Source organism: Vanessa cardui, chromosome 8 (genome assembly GCF_905220365.1).
Source record: "Vanessa cardui chromosome 8, ilVanCard2.1, whole genome shotgun sequence".
NCBI classification, from domain to species: domain Eukaryota; kingdom Metazoa; phylum Arthropoda; class Insecta; order Lepidoptera; family Nymphalidae; genus Vanessa; species Vanessa cardui.
Window position 1 is genome coordinate 4,629,494 of NC_061130.1, and position 17,632 is coordinate 4,647,125.

At 33.2% G+C, this 17,632-nt stretch overlaps 1 protein-coding gene across 1 annotated transcript; it reads left to right on the plus strand.

The window, feature by feature from the left end:
• Positions 1 to 351: 351 nt before the first annotated feature.
• Positions 352 to 10,661, plus strand: LOC124532171 (lipase member H-A-like). Its single transcript, XM_047106903.1, has 8 exons — positions 352 to 752; positions 3,898 to 3,985; positions 4,174 to 4,322; positions 4,651 to 4,902; positions 5,655 to 5,846; positions 6,699 to 6,870; positions 10,235 to 10,324; positions 10,484 to 10,661. The coding sequence occupies exons 1-8, from the start codon at positions 713 to 715 to the stop codon at positions 10,497 to 10,499; spliced, it is 999 nt and encodes a 332-aa protein (XP_046962859.1). The 5' UTR covers positions 352 to 712; the 3' UTR covers positions 10,500 to 10,661.
• Positions 10,662 to 17,632: the final 6,971 nt, after the last annotated feature.

The window sequence follows — 17,632 nt, forward strand, 5'->3', positions numbered from 1 at the left end:
GTATTAGTATATTATATTATTATATTGTACATTGTTATGTAATAGTATTTTTAAGTGAATATGTATTAGTATATTTTTAAGATAATGTATATTATGTAGTTATATTTGTATGGGCCACGCCTGATTTAAATAAATAAAATAAATAATAATTTTCATCTTTTGAACACATAAGAATTCCTGAAAATTTTACTAATAGTAACCTCCACATTTGCGTATAATCAAATTAGTTCACATTCTTGTATTCCTCATAACTCACGCTCTCATTATGAAAAACGGAATTATAGCTTGCACCGGAATTTAAAATTTATTGAAAAAAAAATTAAGGGTAATATGTATTGAGAGCAACGATTAAGTACCACAAGGTCGCTTGCTGTTTTTATATCTAGCTATCCAAAAAACATTCTTCACTAATGCGTTTTTATGCCAGTGATAAAATTTACGAAGCAGCAGTGTCGTGAGAGATTTTCTTTTAAATAGACCTATGCCTCATCAAAAAAAAAAAAAAAATCTTGTGTCTTCCCAATTCTTTCTGGGCACCATTGGTGTAATATTCCAAGGTCGTATTTCAGTGCAACGCTTTTAACTCAGTGAAACCTATTTGACGCATAACGATTACTCATTTGTGACGAGTAACTGCACGCACTTTGATTTTTCTCCAAAAACTCAGATGAATCTATAATTTAATAAAAACAATTAAAACGTTAACGTTACAATGTTGTATATGTTCCTTGCTGTTCTCTTCTTGTGTCTTTGTAAGTATATTATTGTTTTTTAATTCAATAAATGGATAAAATATTATTAATTAGTCGGATCATGTGTAACAGTTGTGGATTTAAATAAACTATATTGGATTGTCTGTAACTGTGTATTACATTTGTTCGATTGAATTTAGGAGTTTTATGTGCCTGTATGTTTTAAGAGGCATCATCTAGAAGCAGCAGAACAAAAACTTCAGGATATAAAAATATATTATATGTTGTTTTGTATTATAAAGAGCCGAGATGGTCCATCGATTAGAACGCGTGCATCTTACCTGATGATTGCGGGTTCAAACCCAGGCAAGCATCACTGAATTTTCAAGCTAATTTGTGAGCTTAATTTGTGTTTTCATCTCGTGCTCGGTGAAGGAAAACATCACGAGGAAACTTGCATCGTGTCTCATTTCATAGAACACCTGCCACATGTGTATTCCACCTCGCTTTGTAACAGCGTGGTAGAAATATGTTCCAAAAACTTCTGCTCAAAGGGAAAGGAGGTTTCAGCCCAGCAGTGGGAAATTTACAGCATGTTGTTGTTGTTTCATATTTGATCAATTTGTAATTTGTCTTCTTTGTTATTGTTGTGTTAGTTGCGTTCCTTCCTTTATTGATCTTGGAGTCAGGATTCATAAGCTGATCTGGAAGGTATTCCGCTAACGTCCATAATGGGATGTCTTTTAAGATTGTTCCAGAATAACATTAGTAGTTGCCATTTAATTCTAAAAATTTTGGTCCTTTCTTTTCCAGTTTTCCAGCCAAACAGACATAGTAACTTCTTCTGTTTCTCGCTTGTCCTATTTTGAATTCATATAATAAACTAGCTGTGCCCGTGACCTTGTACGCGTTTGAATTTAACAAAAAATATATTAGCCTAAGTTACTCCCCTTTATAAGAGTTATCTGCCAGTGAAAGTCCCGTCAAAATCCGTCCAGCCGTTCCAGAGATTAGCCGGAACAAACAGTTATACAGACAAAAATTGTAAAAAATGTTATTTTGGCATATGTACCGTGTATACATACATATGCATTTAGTAAAAAGGGCTATTTGAATATTACAAATAGACACTCCAATTGTATTATATGTATAGATTAAACAATTAATAAATAGATAGAATGTTGAATTATATCAAACCCATTTATTATTCTTCAATTATTGCATTATTTCATGATATTCTAAGAAGAGTAAATAATGAACTACTAGCACGGTGGCATTGTTAAACATTTTCTCGGTCAATGTCAGCATGATTTTTTTAATTCATTGAAATCACAATTCACCTTATCTATTCAAGTGTCTAAGCTTTTTATGAGGTCGAAACGTAATATTTACATATGAATTACTATTACACCGGAAATTACTGAACTTTGCTTTGTTACTTAATTAAAAGGTCATTACATTTCTATCCGGACTCGAAATCTACTACAAATATATCGCCATTAAATTCTCAGTATAGTATACCTATGTTTAAGATTATTCAAACTATTAAAATACTCGTAAGTACTTGCTTGGTAGTAGGGCTTTGTGCACGCCTGGGTGGATACCTACTCATCAGATATTCTACCGCCAAACAACATACTTGGTATTGTTGTGTTACGGTTTGAAGTAACTACAGGCACAAGGGACATACCTATCATCTTAGTTCTCAAGGTTGGTGGCGATGGGCTATGTAAAGAATGGTTATATGGCTTATGGGCGGTGATAACCACTTACCAACATATGCACATTCGCAAATGCACATGCGCAAAGCTATAGCAATAAAAAAAACTGAACATTCCTGAGTCTAAAAATTTCGCTTTTCACAATACATCTTGTGTATATTGGTTGGTAATTAATATGTTAGTACATACGGGTAATTAGTTTTTTTTTGGGTAAACGTAAACTAATACCACGGCGAAGCTAAAAATAAAAATCAATTTACATAATCAAACAAACTTTTTAATTAACAATTCCGCCACCAACCTTGGGAACTAAAATATTATGTCCCTTTTGTCTGTTAGGTACACTGGCTCACTCGCCCTTCAAAACATATCAATATTGAGTATTGTTTTGTTTGGCGATAGAATAATTAAAATAAGTTGAGGATACTTACCCACACGGATGAACAGTTATTTATATACAAAAAATAATATTTTCTCACATAATAAGTCGAGAATCTTGGTAAGCATATTTCTCATAAAAGAATAATTTATTAACACGAAGAGGCGAATCAACTCAGCTGAAATAAATCTAAAATATAATTTTTGTTTCAAGAACCAATCTCCTACATTTAATACCGTGATAATTTAATTTGTTACATTCATTAAAAATGCATTGATTTACAATCAAATTCTATATAACATATAATATAAATCGCATATTATTTGTTTACAGAATAAATAATTGTAATGTTTAATTTATTGTCATTTGGTGTTAGACTAGCTCTATATATACATACATATATATATATATATACATACATACACACATAACATATCTAGGAATGCCATTTCTCATAGCAGTTTAAGGACCATATGGAACTGGCCTTAAATGCTCGTCCAAAAGATTAATACTATGTAAATATCGGTCAAACTCTATTTAATAACTTATTATCTTGATATTTTATACTTTAAGGTACGCTAGACTTACCTTATTTAAATTCCAGATAAGAAAGTAAAGGGCAAGTGATATTTCCTTCATAATAGCTACATATACCTATCACAAACAGTACAGCTTATGTTCTTTTTCCTCTAGGGTAACGTCAATATAATAATATAATCTCGATACATTTAGAATGTGGTAGTAAGAAAATCAAGTATTTGCAATTTTTCGCTAATAAAACGTATATTCTATTTTCAGTCCTTTTTTGAGCTTTTGGTACACTTCAAACCCATAATAATTGTGAATGTACAATGCACCTACAATTTACATACTCAAGTCTACCAATGTGATATGCAATAAACATTTATCAATCGCAAAAATAAAGGCAAATAACCTATGTACAACAAGTGGTTACGTCTATCTTTTGACCACCAAGACTGTGAACATCCATCCTAGTTACAGTCATAATTCGAGCCGGAACAAAGCAATACTTTTGTGACGTGACATGATTTACGAATATATTTTTTACTGACTGTGTCTTACTACTTTTTATTTTATTTTCTAGCAAAAGGACTTGCATTATTTGATGATATTTGTGTGTCTCCACCTTTAATTTGTCCGAATGAAAATGTCAGTTTTTGGCTATACACGAGGTAAGAGACTAGAAAATACATATTTTTTTTATATTCCAACATAGAATAATATGTTTCTAATAATTTCATCATTTAAATTGGTTACTAAACAAAATTATGTATTTGATTAATATATATTATATAATTAATTTTCCATAAACTAGGACTTATTAATTTTAAGTGCAACATTTCGTATTTTTTTTTATTAGGGCAAACAAAGACAACCCTCACGAATTAAAGGTTTCGGACACAAATTCCATCGCTTCAGCTCCATGGGTTAAAAATAGTCCAATTAAGGTTTTAATACATGGTTATACGGGACACAGAGATTTCTCTCCTAACACGGAAATAAGACCAGGTAATGGCACCAATATTTTACATTAATATACTTATATTATTTTCTTAAAGAAATAAAAAATATATCTCAAAAATATTCGTCCGTTTTTAAACTATTAATTATCATTAAAATACAAAAGTCATCTAAAGGTTCATTTCTATTTTTTTTTTCTTTTTTGGAAGAACTTTTTAGCGATGAAAACACTGTTCATAATTTTGTAACAATTGAATATACGTGTTATTTCATACTTCGTACAAGAAAGCAAATTCATAATCTATTCCTATTATATTACGTTTCATTTTCCATTGCATTTCTTAAAATGATAATTTTAAATTTAACTGTATTTCAGCATACATGGAATGCTGTGACTACAACATAATATCTATTGACTACAATAAAATCGCATTGGAACCATGTTACATGCAAGCCGCTCGCAACACTGAGCTGGTGGGGATGTGCACAGCCCAGTTAATTGACGAGATGGTGCAGAACCATGGTTTCGATCTCAGACAGTTTCATATTATTGGATTCAGTCTGGGCGGGCAAACTGCCGGATATATTTCGAACTTCCTAAAATCAGGCACACTAGATAGAATTTCAGGTAAAACAGATAGTATTACGTTACTTGTAATATTTTTTTATGGTATAAGTTGGCGGACGAGCATATGGAGAAATATTAACTATTCCTTACATCGTCAATGTGTCACCAACCTTGGGAACTAAGATATTATGTCCCTTGTGCCTGTAGTTACACTGGCTCACTCACTCTTCAAATCTAAACACAACAATACTGAGTACTGTTGTTTGGCGGTAGAATAACTGATGATATGTGATGGTACCTACCCAGACGGGCTTTAACAAAGCCTTACCAAGTAAACTTGTATATTAAGTAAGGAACTTTGAGATGTGTTTATATACATAATAATTTAAATTTATTCAATTACCTATGCGTAACATTGTCTTAAAATAGAAAATAGTGAGTTTCTTGAATAGCGCTTCAGAATGTAGATTCTCTTCATTTGAAGCTGTCGCGCTTAAAATTAAATTTTACCTGTTAAATGTCAATTCAATAGAGCTCGCAGGAGGTAACTTAAAAAGAAACTATTTTTCGAATGATGAATGAAATGAAATATACTTTATTGTACACCAAAAACAAAAATAAAGAAAGCTTAGGATTAAACCCAAAAAAATAGTGTTGTGCAATGGGAAGACTTATGGCTAATATGAATATGATTTAACCATCTCTTCCCGACAATCCAACATAATTTGTCCGGAAAAATATAATTTGCTTAATGAAGTCTCGGAATAATTTGTAACATAATTTTCATAAGCACCTAAATATTTATTTTCTAGGACTTGATCCGGCGTTACCTTTATTTGCAACGATGGATAAAACGAAGAAACTCGATTCTAGTGATGCGCGCTATGTCGATGTTCTTCACACTAATGCCTTAGCGAAAGGGAAGTTAGAATCAAGTGGTCACGCAGACTTCTATTCTAATGGAGGTGTCGTCCAGCCTGGTTGTAAATCTACTGAAAACCAGAGTAAGTAATATATTATGAATGAAAGTAACTCTGTCTACCTGTTGATCTTTAACAACTCTATGCCATTATTGTCAAGAATGGCATAGAGTCCTCATACCTGACATCTCACGACCAGCCCCTAAAAAGCAGGAGAAGTCGCGGGCGACAACTACAATATGATGACACAAGTTATTAATGGTTATTATAATCTAAAACTCTAGTTAAAACTAATCGCAATTTAATATTGCGTTAAATAAATAGGAACGTCAATGAATTTATTGTTTTAATTTCATTTTGTTTCAAAGTCAAAAATGTTGCTAGCTTGTGTTTGTCAAATGCCAATTCATTCAGACATTCTTGAGGGTTTAACATTCTTTTTCTATAACCATAACACTACTACGATTACTATCCCAGTAGTTAAAAAGTATTAAATAAATAGTTAGTAATTAAAAAAAAAGTATTAAATAAATATGCTAGTAGCGAAACGTGACATCTTTTGAGTTTAAAATATATATATTTTTTTAACCTTAATCACCGATCATATCAATGGTTGAAAAGTACACCGCAGTAGAATTATCGATGAGAATATTAATACAATACCGAAATACCTATTTTGAAATAGAAATAAAAATATTACAATGGCGTTATCGATAACATCTGGATGATTATGAGAACGGGGATCGAAAGTTCTTATGGTGCGATAGTTTGGTATTACAAATTTCACATTTCAATAATCAGCCTGAAGTTTGAAGGTTCGAATCTATTATGATTTAATATAAACAGTATATCCTCGGTGGTAGCTTCATTTAATTGTAAAATGACGATTCAAAAGTGCTTGTAAAAGCCTACTTGAATAAAGTTTTTTTATTCCAGCAAAATCAGGTTGTGACCACGCTAGAGCGCCCATCTATTACGCAGAGTCGATTCTGACGACCACAGGGTTTTATGCAAAAAAATGCTACTCGTGGATAACTTACATAATTGGATGGTGTGATATATTCTATCCTAGCGATGAAGTACTGTACGGCGAATATGTATCGGAAAAGTAAGAAATCAAGTCAGTAATATATTTACCTTTTTATAAAAAAAAAAACAAATTATATTAACGACGACCTTCCACGTTAGTAACAGCCTGTAAATTTCCCACTGCTGGGATAAGGCCTCCTCTGCGATTAAGGAGAGGGTTTGGAACATATTCCACCACGCTGTTCGAATGCGGGTTGGTTGATTGCACATGTGGCAGAATTTCTATGAAATTAGACACATGCAGGGATCCTCACGATGTTTTCCTTCACCGCCGAGCTCGAGATGAATTATAAACACAAATTAAGCACATATATATAGTGGTTCTAGCCTGGGTTTGAACCCGCAATCATCGGTTAAAATGCACGCGTTCTAACCACAGACCTTTCACGTTAAGCTGCACGTAAAATTGCAAAACAAAGGTAATCATATAACGTAACTGGTAATTTTTGCTGTCTTCACTCTTTTGTTAATCGTTTCAAACACGCGTTACTTAATACTAATGAATGCCAATAATAGTTAATTGATTGTGGTAAGGCGAGCGTTCAATTGATGTATACCAAGAATGTTATGGAGCTCCGTCGCCGTAACAAAAATAAACGTATATCCGACACTCTAACCGACTCCAGTAAAAAAAACTATTTATTATAACTTAAATTTTACACTACCTTATATGTTATTATATACCAATTAATAAATATAAAGCCAGCTGCTGGCCATGTCTTAAAGAATTTTTAAATATATTCAGCCATATCCGTATCCGAAATAATAACATAATAACAGTACATAATATCACATCCCTAATGTATAGCTAATTTTATTTCAAAGGCGTCTTGTCAGATGTACGTTAAACAATATAATAATAATAATATTGTCTGTAATTCCAAATTGAAATATCTAAGCCTAAAACTAATCTATATGATTATTATTATGGATTTTAATTATTATTGTCATTTGATAATTATTATAATTCGAGAAATACTAATTGTATATATTACATTTTAATAATAAGTTTTAAGTATTGCTTTACTTTTACATCAGGCGCATGTGAAGTACAATTGTTACTATTAAGTACATAGTACTTCTTCTGTAAGCAGGGCCGCCGTAAGCGGGTGTGCAAAGCGTGCACCGCACGCGGGCGGCACGTCCAGGGGGCGGCAAATTGAGCAATACATCACGTACCTAATTCAAGTCATTATTATAATTCCCACAAATCCTTAAGTAGAATAAGCATCGTAAAATATCGCACTGAGTAAAGTTAAAAGTCCTTCGTCTGTTATCTTACGAAAAAAAGTACTGTCGAAGGTCCTAAAAATCCTAAGGTCGCTCACGGTGGATCGAATCGAGATGCTGGTCTTGAAGGTTTCTCTAACTAAAACGGAGGCCCTTTTAATCCACGGTCCTCAATGAGGTCTCCTCGAGGAGTGTCTACCGCCCTCCAAGGGACGATAATTAAGGCGTAGACACATATGAGATGGTAGATGGAGCTTCGGGCAACATTTTGTCCAACTCTCCTTGAAGCTCATCAATGCCTACATAGGAGGACTTTAAACACCTTGCCTGCGTGCACTCTATGGCATTGTATTGTTTTATTTATTGTAAATAAATAAATCTCATCATACATAGACATAGGCCTCTCTAATTGCACGCCACTGAGATCTTGAGCTACTCACATCCAGCTCCTGCCATCTGTCTTGCGTAAGTCGTCACTCCACGGTGCCCGAGGACGTCCTACAATACGTTTGCCGAAACGCGGTCTCCATTCGAGAACGCGTTTTCCCCAACGGTTATCGGTTCTGCGACAAATATGGCCAACCCACTGCCACTTCAGTTTACTAATCCGGTGGGCTATGTCGATGACTTTGGTTTTCTGGCGGATCGCCTCATTTCTGAACATAGCTCTTTCCATAGCACGCTGAGCGACTTAAAACTGGTGGACCAGCCTTGCCGTGAGTGTCCACGTTTCGGCTCCGTATGTCATGACGGGTAGGACGCACTGATTGAAGACTTTCTTAAGGCACTGTGGGATCGACGATGTAAAGATTCAACGTAACTTCCCAAACGCTGTCCAACCCAGCTGAATTCTTCTATTCACCTCGTCCTCAAGATTGTTTCTACCTAATCGCAGGCTGCCCATAGACATATTTTTGAACAACGTCGAGGACGGTACCGTGTATCGCAATCGGTTCCGATAGAACATGTTCATTGAACATGACCGATGCGCACAGAAGAATCAGCCAGATGGTTCAGCATCTGTTGTAGGTCCTGCAGCGTTTCTGCCATAATGACGATGTCGTCTGCGAATCTCAAGTGAGAGATGTATTCGCCATTGATGTTGATGACACGTCCTTTCCAGTTCAGCGTCTTGAACATATCCTCCATTGCATTAATGAAAAATTTGTGGGAAATAACGTCCCCTTGTCTCACTCCTCGATGCAATGGTATGGGATTTGTTTTCTGATTCTGTACTTGGACGGAAAATACACCTATTTAAGACTCCCTTAATGGAAACAGTGCTGCTGACCCTCTTTGCCTAAGAAGACAGGACCCTCTTTACAGAAGAAGGGGTCTTCGCAATGGATGTCTTCTCCTCCCGCCATAAATGTCCCGGGGTTAAGGGTTTCTGTACCCTGAGAACTCACTAGGAAGTGGAACCCCGCAGAGGTGAGCCTATCATCAGGACGTCACGGTAGTATGCACAAACGATCTCGTGACGTGCCACCCACTCCGTCTTTTTGGATCCTCCAGAAAGACGGAGTGGGTGGCTAACGTTTGTTTTGTATGGAGGAAAAGTGGTACGCATTTTTGCAGCGAAATAAAAGGGCGGCATCATAGGTATTGCACGCGGGCGACAAAACAGCTAGCGGCGGGCCTGTCTGTAAGAAAAAACTCTTAACTAAGTTTCGGGTGAAATTCAGAATTTAATTTACTTAATTCACTATAACAAATAAAAAAAATGTATTCGAGAAATATTAATTGTATATATTACATTTTAATAAAAAGTTTTAAGTATTGCTTTACTTTTAAATCAGGCGCGTGTGAAGTACAATTGTTACTATTAAGTACTATTAAGTACTTCCTCTGTAAGAAAAAACTCTTAACTAAGTTTCGAACGAAGTATATATAATACACGAATCAAAATGTCATATCATCTTAAATAACTCAACACTTCATGAGTGGAATACTAATACGAATTCATACAGTATCGTTCTCAAAACACAGAGAGCTTTGCACAAATATGATCAGTGCACTTGTGTGTTGATTTACGTGGATTTTATACAATTATGTATTTTGACGTGTTGCTATTTTATTTTACTTAAGGTAGCATTAATTATTTATGCAACAAAACTTGTTAATGGTTGTAAAATTATTTTTTTTTATTTCAGTACTACAGGTATTTACTTCTTCAGTACCAACTCGGAGCCGCCCTTCGCTCGTGGCCCTAATACAAGAACTCGAAGATTTACATCAGATTGGTAATTATTATTTACGTACTTTTATTATTTACTATCATGCATGCATGCATATTTACTTAACATGCATTTATTTATAAACATTAATAGTATACGTGTAACAAATATATTAAGACCTTTCATTGCCTTCCATTCTAACTTATAATCTGTATACATTTTCAGGACCGATAACAAATAACTTAAGTGTATGAGCAATGATGAGGATCAGAAAAAAACAATTTTAATTTGAATATTTCTAACTTTTTTAATTTTAATTTATTGTTATTTCTTATCATTAATTTATAAACATTGTGTTAATTTATTTTGTACAATAAAATGTGTGTTGGTGATTTTGAAACAATATCTAATTTTATTTATCTAACTTAGCGGGTTTTACTCGTCAACCATATTTGACATTTAAATGTCACATAGCTACTAACAACATGTCAAATAGAATCGTAAGCACAACACACACACATACACAACCACAAACGACCAAACAAAATACCAACAAGTGCTAATTTCTTAGTTGTATCTATTTTTTTTTCAATACTTGTTTTAGAATGTAGTAACCTTATATAATACAAAAACGAAATTATCATAAAACTAATAAATTCTATGATTAATATTATTATGCACCATCTTATACAACCTTTTTGCTGCTGCGGATGTTGAATTTGTCAAAATGATGAAAATCCTGGCCATCAGCACAATTAGGGGAGGATACTTCTTTAAGTGAAAATGCAAATTTCTTAACGGCACATGTCCAGAGCGGAGTCAATATGCTGTAATTATATCTGGTTAGGTTACTTATATCGTCTACCCAAAAAATATCGCTGTACTATGACTGAATAGTCTCATATCAGTAGTAGAAGTAGGTAGTATCTAAAACCTGGGAAAATAAATAGTATGAAATTATAACAATGTATTAAATGAAATATATTCAATGCCTCCATGTCATTAAAATGAATTAAAAACTGTCTCAAAAAATTGAAAAAAACAAATTTCATATTCTATTTATTTATTTATTTATACACTTTATTGAACACAAAAAACAAAAGATACAGTGTACATAACATTACAAGAACATGTAACAAAAAAGAGAAGCGTGCAAAGGCGGTCTTATTGCTTAAAGCAATAAGAATAATTCTATATTATTTGCTGAGATGGCCCAGTGGTTAGAACGCGTGCAACTTAACCGATGATTGCGGGTTCAAACCCAGGCAAGCACCACTATATATATTTGTACTTTATTTGTGTTTATAATTCATCTTGTGCTCGGCGGTGAAGGAAAACATCTTGAGGAAACCTGCATGTGTCAAAATTCTGCCACATGTGTATTCCACCAACCCGCATTGGAATAGCGTGGTGGAATATGTTCCAAAACCACTACTTAATGGAAGAGAGAGCCTTATCTCAGCAGTGGGAAATGTACAGGCTGTTACTTTACTTTTATATTATTTTACTAAAAAAATTTGAGATTTTGTTTCGCTCAGATACAAAGCAATCGAGCTTACTTTAGAGTATGAATTAAGTGCCCTGACACTTTCAATTTCGTACCTAAATTTTCCTTAGTGCTGAATTGAGTTATCTTCACATAATATGTTAATTGTTTTATCGTTTTAGGTATATGCAATCATTTTTTGTACGCAAAGAAAAAATACCAAATATTGTGTAGTAGACAGTTGTGTAGTATTTATTATTGAATTAAACATTTTGAATGTATATAGTACCACAACTTATTCGATTAATAAAATTAAAAAAAATTGAAATATTATTTTGCAGTTTTGTTCTCATTTTCACAACCACCGTATATTATTTAAATCTAGAATTAAACAAAAAAAAATCTTTAAGGAAAGGGTAAAGCAATACGTAAAAAATACGTAAAGAACTTTATTTCCGCATTTCAAATTGAATCGTGTTTGCCTTTTGGATTGGATATTCTGAAGGTGAACGCGGCAATTCCATATTACAAAATTTCTTAATCAAAGTATGTATTTTAAAGGATATTTCAGAACACTTTAATCTTAGCGAACTTCAAAGTACAATATTCTCCATTAAATATCAACGTCTATTATTGAGAGCCAGTATCTAGAACACGTGAATCTTAACTGATGATTGTGAGTTTAAATATTTTATCAAGTACAAACTTTCATGTAATAATTGGTGCTAAGAATTAATTTCATAAGTAATATTTCTTATAAAATAAATATTAAATAAAATATTGGACAACATCACATACATTACTCTGACTCCAATGTAAGTAGCTAAAGCCCTTATGTTATGGAAAATCACAGTAACGACGGTACCACAAACACCCAGACCCAAGACAACATAGAAAAGTAATGAACTTTTTCTGCATCGACTCGGCCGGGAATCGAACACGGGACCTCGGAGTGACTCGACCACGGAGGTCGTCACCTTGTAACAGTGAGGTATTTTCCTAAATAGTAAAGGGAACTTTTGTCTAGCAATCCTCGAACAGACCCTTAATAATGGAGGATTTCGTACCTTATCTATTTAATTTATAGTTATTGATAAATGGTTGATTGAAACAAGGCTCTTGGCGTTAGGGCTTTGTGTAAGTCCGTCTGGGTAGGTACCACCCACTCATCAGTTATTCTACCGCCAAATAACAGTACATATTGTTGTGTTCCGGTTTGAAGGGTAAGTGAGCCAGTGTAACTGCAGGCACAAGGAACATAACATCTTAGTTCCCAAGGTTGGTGGCACATAGACGATGTAAGGAATAGTTTATATTTCTACAGCGTCATTGTCCATGGGTAATGGTGACCACTTACCATCAGATGGTCCATACGCTTGTCCGCCAACCTATACCATAAAAAAAACATAGATTTATTTTCTTCTATCACACTTCTTTAACACTAGAAAGAAGAAGACAACAATATTTTAGTATCACTCTCTGTCTCAATATCTATAGCTTAGCACGTGAAAACATAGATTAACTCGCTTCTAACCCATTATTTTATAACTATTTAGTGTGATCGCAACATACATAATCACCGTTCGTTACTTCACTTGATAATAAATCATAATTTAACATATTTTGTAGCAAGGACACTTACAACAGGCGATGTTAATACTTTTAAGCAATCATTCTCTGAATATTAATGTATCTTAATAGTTGGTCTTTATTATTAAGTAAATACTTTAAGGATTTTTTTATATTTACAAAATAATTTGAAGGTAATGTATCCTAGGCCTGGGATGGAGTATTTTTTTTTATACCGAACATATCAATAATTATACTGTCTTTATGGATAGTATCATTCGTATGAATACTTATATTTTCTTTACGAAATCTAGGTTATTCTTAAAATATAATTCAATTTATATAATAGGTAATAGAGATTTCCCACGAATCTTTATTGGAATATTATTGCTGTTTGCCGTTTGCCTACTATTTTGAAACTTCACGTAGAGATTCACTGACTTAATATTTTTTACGAAATATATGTTTAAAATTAATATGAAAATGTCAACATTTATTCAGTCCTGTATTTATTTATTGGGTCGTAATAGTTTTGACGTTTTGGTTTATTTATTCAATAAAAACATTACTTAACTAACTTATGTATCCTTTTTTTCCTGTTATTTCTTTTAAAATGCTCTACTAAGAAGAGGCTGAGCCCCACGTAACGGGTACATAAAATAATGGTAGCTTTTAAATTTCCATTTCTATTTTTTAACCTTTAACCTTTTTAACCTTTTTCATGGGTAAAATTAAGCGAAAAATAATATTAAATATTATAGGAATTCAATGGTGAGCATTCGATGGTACTATTGTGATAATTGCCCTTGGTTGTCTATTTTGGCCTACGTGTTACTTGGTTGACCCCAATACCCATATACAGCTATAGATAATAAGTTGAAATGAAATAAACGAAAATGTGTCGCGTGACGTATACTCTGACGTAGCGCTCAATTTTTCAACCGACTTCCAAAAGGAGGAGGTTATCAATTCGTCTGTATTTTTTTTTTTTTTTTTTTTTTTTTTTTTATGTTTGTTACCTCATAACTTTTCACTGGGTGGACCGATTTTGATAATTTTTTTTTTGTTTGAAAGGTAGTGCTTCCCGTGGGGTCCCATTTTTTTTTATTTTTTTTCCGATGATGGTATCCATATGAAAACGACATAAGTCTTAAATTTGCATTATATATATGCGCGACAAATAGGTGAATAACTGAAAATCACGTTAACCAATTTTGATAATTCTTTTTTTATTATAAAATATATACTTCAAGGGTAATTTGGTGAAAGTTTGGTAAGGTTCTGAGCACAGGATCCATGACAAAGTAACGAAACGGAAGGGTACGGAACAATTCTGAGGAGCACGTTAGCGATACTCGGTCGAATCTTTTATTTATAGGTTATTTGGATATTTGAGTCACCTTCCGTAATGTGGTTATGTTTATGTAATTATCATAGTCGAATATTATAATCAACTAGCTACCCACCCCGGCTTCGCACGGGTGCAATACTGATACTAAATATACTTACTACAGAATTTGTATATTTACGACATCACATCGCAAACTTCTAAAATTATCAGTGTTTCTTTACTATATTGTTTATGTATTATATACACAAACCTTCCCCTTGAATCACACTATCTTTTAAAAAAAACCGCATCAAAATCCGTTGCGTAGATTTAAAGATATAGGGACAGAGAAAGCGACTTTGTTTTATACTATGTAGTGATGGAACTCCTATACGGCTCGCAGTTAGGGTGCGATATGGGGCAGAATTTCTTACTATCTTTAATCAAATTTTGTGTATGTCATGTGATGTCATATGATGTACGAAATATAGTTGGCCTTTTTCAAAGTTTTTTGCTGAGTTCGATTACAGCTCTTTCGAGGGATCCTTGTAGTTTACGCCGCGTGACGTATTAAATCCTCATTTTCGAAAGTCTATTTTTGCTTTATTCGCAAGTTTCCTTTGAAATTGTCCTCGAAGTAGTTTCTGACTCATATAAACGGAACGCTTAATCTATCCATATTAAAAAAAAACTTAGTTAGTCAACATCAGCTTCACTTAAAATCAAAAAATAAATAAAATTTTAACAAAAAGAAAAACCGACTTCAAACAAAACACTATTTTAAAACAAATGAATATGCACGAAAAAGTAATAAAAATAATTGCGTATTCAACATATTTTTTAGAGTCTTCCTAAGTTAAATGAAATGAAAAATATTAGACTACTTAAAAGTCGATTAACGATTATATCATGTAGTTATAATTATTGTTATATTTGGAGTCGGTGTCAGCCACGGTCGAAAGGCGGACCTCTTTGGTGTTAGGTAACCATTACAAAGTGGCGGATACGACAACCGGACAGTCGCTTACACTCGGTTTTGTCAATATCCTTATAGCATCCTCGTTTTCTGTCGCAACGCAATATTACAGCGAATTTATTATTAAAGCGTCTTTTATAGCGTGCACGTAAATTGTGCAACAGCCTGTTGGAACTAGTGTTTAGTGTAATTAATAGTTCACGGTTAATGTTGTTGGGGTTTTCTTACGAAACTTCATATTTCAAATAGAGATATAAATATATAGATCATAAAATAAAAGTGTGGCAAATTTTCATTTCTTTATAAGACTAGGTAAGGTAGGTGGACGGGTGAATAAACTTCTTGGTGGTAATTTACCACTGATGATAAACATAGGCGTTGTTGAATTTTTAATATGTACATAAAGTACATAATACATATAATCGAACGCTAAACACTAGCTAAACCTGTTACTTTACCAAGAAATTTGGTAAAAATGTATAAAATAGAAACAGTCCTCTCCAATTTTACCTCCACTAGGTGTAATGCGCCCCAGTCTTGTACGCTTCCAATTGGAACACAACAATACTACTTCAATATCATTATTTGGCGTTTAAATATTCAAAAAGTGGGAGGTACGTACCCAGGCGTGCCTGCACAAAGGCCTACCATCAAGTAATACAAGATCACTCGTCTTAAATTACTTTAAAAAATATTATTTTTTGCCTGGAATTTGCAGTTACATTATGAAATTGAGGGTAAAGAGAATGCTTGCAAACGTCTTGTTCACTGTAACATGGTCTGAGCAGATGGCCAGTCTTACCTTGACCCAAATCGATTAGGCGGACATCATCATTAATCACGTGAAATAGATAATTATCCTGATAAATCTCTGATGTAGTTTAATTAAATATGTATATGAATTGTATGTATTACTTTACGATTTACCGTCAATATTCATCATGGCGGAAACACAACTAAACATAATTATCGGAACTTTGGAAGTAAAACTAACACTGTCTGTTCAGTTATCTTTTAAAGGGATAATAATTCATTTATTGTAGGTATCATAGAACTTTATGGTTACTGTTTATATTATGAAAAAAATCATATATATATAATTTCTAGGTATATCCAGTATGTTGTTTGATATACCTAAATATACTATAATAATATCATTATTTTGATTTGATATGAAAATACATTAATTGATATTTTACGATAATCATATTGTCAAAAACATTTGGCCCTTGGAGTAGTGGTGCAAAAAGCTTCTTCAAAAGTATAACACCTCGCCTCATTGCCTCCACTGGCAACAGGAGGGCTGGTTCGTTTTTTGCCCAGAGGATCGGAATTGCGATTCAACGAGGAAAATCTGCTAGCATTCTTGCCACAATTCCACGCGATCAAGATTTATACAGTAACTAGTTTTAGTTCATATTTGTATATATTTAAGCATTTAATGTTGTTAATTCTTACATTAATACATTATTTACATTTGTTTCAAACAATAGACATTAACAAAGTCACGTCACTTAAATACATCAGTTGTCATTTTGATAAGATCTTGAACTCGATGTTGAATATTTAACCATGCGTTTTCATTTTCGACAAAAATTATCATATTTAACAAATAAATTATGCACAGAACACGAAACATTATTTGTCTTTAAAATACGTTAAAATAAAACGTTATAATAGTTAATCCTGTATAAAACCATCCTTTCTTCTTTCGTTCCAAAGATACACCTTGAAAAAAGTATTCAATTAATATTAGGTACATGAAGTATTAACCTTATAAGACAACATAATCCAATTGGTACAACCTGGATCGTGATAAAGGAAAACCCGAATGTATCAGGTGAAAATCTGCCACATAAATAAGTAAAAAATATTAGCTGGACCAGAGGTTTTACCAGTTGCGGTTACGCGTACAACAAACCAACAATCCAATTTTAATATAATATGTAGGGTCAAATAAAAAAAAAAGTAGCCTATGTACTTTACCGGGACTCAAACTATCTCCATTTTACC